The 5,081-nt window shown below is 52.3% G+C and overlaps 1 protein-coding gene across 1 annotated transcript; it reads left to right on the forward strand.

The window, feature by feature from the left end:
* The first annotated feature begins 1,001 nt into the window (after nucleotides 1-1,001).
* LOC133560306 (uncharacterized) lies at nucleotides 1,002-4,337 on the forward strand. The gene has a single exon (XM_061912686.1). The coding sequence runs from the start codon at nucleotides 1,002-1,004 to the stop codon at nucleotides 4,209-4,211; it is 3,210 nt and encodes a 1,069-aa protein (XP_061768670.1). The 3' UTR covers nucleotides 4,212-4,337.
* Nucleotides 4,338-5,081: the final 744 nt, after the last annotated feature.

Here is a 5,081-nt window from a genome sequence, read left to right on the forward strand (position 1 = left end):
GACCAGGTCCTGAAGGCCATAGCTGATGCCATCTGCAGGGGAGTCAGTCACAGCAAGAGCCTCCGCCCAGTGAAGAGTACTGCTTTCATCAGAGCTGGGGAGAAGTCAACACCGGCTGCCCGGAACACCTCGTCTGGCCTGTTGGCAACAGCACGCGACTGGGAGCTGTCAGTTGATCTGGGAAAGCAGTTGAAGTTCCCTGACGTGGTTGCTAAAACAACACTAAGGCCAGATATTGTGCTCACCTCAGTGGCCTCCAAGCAGGTAATCCTCTTGGAGCTCACAGTGCCTTGGGAGGACCGTATGGAGGAGGCCAATGAGAGGAAGAGTGCAAAGTACTCTCAGCTTGTGGAGGAGTGTCGGAGCAATGGGTGGCGAGCGATGTGCCGGCCGGTTGAAGTGGGGTGTCGAGGGTTTGTGGGCAAATCTCTCTGCAGGGCCTACAGAATGCTTGGCATCACAGGGGCCAGCCAGCAAAGGGCCATGAAGTTAGTCACAGATGCAGCAGAAGTGGCATCAAGGTGGCTGTGGATCAGGAGGGGAGAGGCGTGGCATGTAGGGCAGTAGCGCTACCTGGACACAGGCTGGGGCCTGATCAACCCTGGCTGGGTCGCCTAGGGGAGGGGGTCTGATTGTTGAAAGACCCGAAACCCCCTGTGATCCTAGGTTACATCACTGAGGATGTGTCCAGTTGCACCATTGGTGTATTTAAAAAGTTGCTTTTCTGGGACAACCAGTGACTACCAGGAACAGTCTGGTTGACCACCAAGTATAGATTGGTGACAGCTGGAGAGACAGCGGACAGCCCGGAAAGACGGCACCGGGGCAGTGAGGGGTAGCATCCCGAGCTGCACCTTCTGAGAGGAAGGAACCCACAACAAGCTACGAATCGACCTACAGGAAATATACCCCCAGGGATTCCCGAGAGGGGGGGCGGAAGAGAATCCCACTGGACGGATCAAAGGTTGACGACACATGGCAATGGTAACACGACGACGACTATGGAATGCATATGTGGGAAGGTATGCAAGAACCGACATGGCCTGCGGATCCACCAGGCCAGGATGAAGTGTATGCAGAAGGTGGTAGAATCACAGCGCACAGGAACTACGCCTGGTGAGACGCAGGAGGAGCCAGGCCCGGAGTCACCCCACAGTGCCCGGAGCCTCCAGGTGATGCAACCACCAGAAGCACACAGGACATCAGAACATCGTCGGGTAAAGTGGCCCCAAGCTAGCAAGGAGAAAGAGTGGCTCCAGTTTGATGAAGATGCTGATACCATCTTGGAAACAACAGCCAAAGGGGACGCTGATCGACGCCTCAAGACGATGACCACGATCATCATCAGCCTCGCTGCAGGGAGGTTTGGACTTGAGGAGAAGCGGGCAGCGAAGCCCCCCTACATCATGAACAATAGAGCGAGTAAAATCCATCAGCTCAGGCAGGAACTGAAGTGTTTAAGACAGCAGTTCAAGGTTGCACGTGAAGAGGATAGGGGGCCTCTTGCGGAACTACGTTGTATAATCCGCAAGAAGCTAATAACCTTGAGGAGAGCGGAGTGGCATAGGAGGAGGAGGAAGGAAAGGTCCAGGAGGAGAGCTGCCTTTCTGGCGAATCCCTTTGGAGTCACAAAACAGCTGCTAGGACAGAAGCGAAGCGGTAGACTGGCCTGCTCCAAAGCTGAGGTCGACCACCACCTCAAGCAAATTTACAGCGATGGATGCAGAGAACAAGACCTAGGCCCCTGCAGGTCCTTGATCAATCCACCAACACCAACGCTTGACATCGATGGGAAAGAGCCCGGCTGGAAGGAAATCCAGGAGGTGGTCCGCAGGGCAAGGACGAGCTCTGCTCCAGGGCCCAGTGGAGTACCTTATAAGGTCTATAAGAACTGTCCAAGACTACTCCACAGACTCTGGAGAATCTTGAAGGTGATCTGGAGGAGGGGCAAGGTAGCAGACCAGTGGAGACAGGCAGAGGGTGTGTGGATCCCAAAGGAGGAGAAGTCTAAGAACATCAATCAGTTCCGAACCATCTCGTTGCTGAGTGTTGAAGGGAAGATCTTCTTCAGCCTCATGGCCAGGCGACTGACAGACTACCTCCTGAAGAACTCCTACATTGATACATCGGTCCAGAAAGGAGGGATCCCAGAGGTATCTGGATGTCTGGAGCACACAGGCGTGGTCACTCAGCTCATCAGGGAAGCCAGGGAGAATAAGGGGGACCTGGCTGTTCTGTGGCTGGACCTCGAAAATGCCTATGGATCCATACCCCACAAGCTGGTCGAAGAGGCACTGAATCGGCATCACATTCCAAAGAAGTTCAGAGACCTCATTCTGGACTACTATGCCAACTTCCATCTAAGAGTCTCCTCCGGAAAAACAACCTCCGACTGGCACAGGCTTGAAAAGGGGATCATCACTGGCTGTACGATCTCAGTCATCCTCTTTGCGCTCGCCATGAACATGCTGGTGAAGTCTGCGGAAGTTCAGTGCAGAGGTCCCCTCTCCAGGTCTGGAGTCCGGCAGCCACCCATCCGAGCCTTCATGGACGACCTGACAGTGACCACTACATCCGTCCCAGGTTGCAGGTGGATCTTGAATGGCCTTCAGGAGGTGATTTCCTGGGCTCGCATGAACTTCAAGCCGGCCAAGTCGAGGGTCCTAGTGCTAAAGAAAGGAAAGGTTACTGGCAAGTTCTGCTTCTCACTTGGCACCACCAAAATACCATCACTCACCGAGGAACCTGTGAAGAGCTTGGGAAAGGTGTTTAATTGCAGCCTGAGAGACGCAGCCTCCACAAGATCGACCAACCAAGACCTGGAGACCTGGCTGACCGTGGTGGATAAGTCTGGCCTTCCTGGCAAGTTCAAGGCCTGGATTTACCAGCACGGGATTCTCCCTCGGATACTCTGGCCCCTCATGGTGTACGAAGTCCCCATTTCAACGGTGGAAGGCTTTGAGATGAGGGTCAGTAGGTTCCTGCGCAGGTGGCTAGGACTGCCGCGAAGCCTGAGCAGCATTGCTCTATACGGGCATAACAACAAACTGAAGCTCCCCATCAGCAGCCTGAGCGAGGAGTTCATGGTGACACGGTCCAGGGAGCTCCTACAGTATCGGGAGTCCAGTGACCCAAAGGTTGCACAGGCTGGGATTGAAGTCAGGACGGGGCGGAAGTGGAGAGCTGTCGAGGCTGTGGATGTTGCAGAGGCAAGGCTACGGCAAAAGGTTTTGGTGGGAACAGTGGCGCAGGGGAGATCTGGCTTAGGTAGCAGAAGAACACCTCGCTATGACAAGGCGCAGGGGAAAGAGAAGAGGTCACTGATCCTCGAGGAAGTGCGAGCAGGAGTTGAGGAAAGGCGAGCCTGCCAGATGGCGGGAATGCGGCAACAGGGCGCCTGGACGAGATGGGAACAAGTATCAGAGCGTAAGGTCACATGGACCGAGCTCTGGAAAGCCGAACCCCATCGAATAAAGTTCTTGATCCAGGCGGTCTACGATGTGCTGCCAAGTCCATCCAACCTCTTCACCTGGGGAAAGGTGGAGACACCAGGGTGCCCCCTCTGCCAGAGGAGAGGAACCTTGGAGCACATCCTAAGCTGTTGTCCAAAAGCCCTGGGTGAAGGGCGGTACCGCTGGCGACATGACCAGGTCCTGAAGGCCATAGCTGATGCCATCTGCAGGGGAGTCAGTCACAGCAAGAGCCTCCGCCCAGTGAAGAGTACTGCTTTCATCAGAGCTGGGGAGAAGTCAACACCGGCTGCCCGGAACACCTCGTCTGGCCTGTTGGCAACAGCACGCGACTGGGAGCTGTCAGTTGATCTGGGAAAGCAGTTGAAGTTCCCTGACGTGGTTGCTAAAACAACACTAAGGCCAGATATTGTGCTCACCTCAGTGGCCTCCAAGCAGGTAATCCTCTTGGAGCTCACAGTGCCTTGGGAGGACCGTATGGAGGAGGCCAATGAGAGGAAGAGTGCAAAGTACTCTCAGCTTGTGGAGGAGTGTCGGAGCAATGGGTGGCGAGCGATGTGCCGGCCGGTTGAAGTGGGGTGTCGAGGGTTTGTGGGCAAATCTCTCTGCAGGGCCTACAGAATGCTTGGCATCACAGGGGCCAGCCAGCAAAGGGCCATGAAGTTAGTCACAGATGCAGCAGAAGTGGCATCAAGGTGGCTGTGGATCAGGAGGGGAGAGGCGTGGCATGTAGGGCAGTAGCGCTACCTGGACACAGGCTGGGGCCTGATCAACCCTGGCTGGGTCGCCTAGGGGAGGGGGTCTGATTGTTGAAAGACCCGAAACCCCCTGTGATCCTAGGTTACATCACTGAGGATGTGTCCAGTTGCACCATTGGTGTATTTAAAAAGTCATTTTATTATGTTTGTAGTTTTATATTTATTGTCTAGCACTTAGCAATACTGCTACTAAAGCTGGATTTGTTTAGCAGAGCTTCTAAAACTTGAACTCATCCGTCTTATATTCAGGATCAACATTATATGGTTCTAGATCATCATTTTGTCCAAATTAATGGTTGTTGGCTCTCACAAAGTCTGCCCGATTTGCATTGTTTTTGGTGGAGAAGGGATCTGCGGTCCCGACCACTGCATCACTGGCTTCATCATTATCCGTCAAAGTAGCAGGGGAATCTCTGTGAGATTGATACTATTTTGATCATATCTATTTATTCTCAAATGTTAAGTCTTTGGGTGTTATAGATCAGATATATATGGTAATAGCTTAAATATAGAGGCAACTTACAAACCTAAATGAAGGAAGAAGTGTAAAAAAATTAAACTAAAGAAGGAAAAATTATTTAAAAAAAGTTACATCAATCCTCAACAAAACGTCTGGAGCTTCTGTTTTTTCATGCTGTTAACCATCTATCTGCACAAACTGGAAACGAGTAGCAAGTGCAGAATAATACATTTATTGACAGTTCAGTGTGAAAGACAATGTGTTGACTTTGAAATTAAGTAAAAGGAATATAACCTGCGAAGCACTTTCTTGTGAAAAATCTAAATTTCGATGGCCTTAGGCTCTTGAAACTGCGAACCTCTTCATTATGTAGTTGAATAGACCTGCCATAGT

This window comes from Nerophis ophidion, linkage group LG10, assembly GCF_033978795.1.
Source record: "Nerophis ophidion isolate RoL-2023_Sa linkage group LG10, RoL_Noph_v1.0, whole genome shotgun sequence".
Taxonomy (NCBI): domain Eukaryota; kingdom Metazoa; phylum Chordata; class Actinopteri; order Syngnathiformes; family Syngnathidae; genus Nerophis; species Nerophis ophidion.

Bases quoted from the DNA above. Each gene is read 5' to 3' on its own strand.
- LOC133560306 (XM_061912686.1), top strand. From the start codon at position 1,002: ATGGAATGCATATGTGGGAAGGTATGCAAGAACCGACATGGCCTGCGG.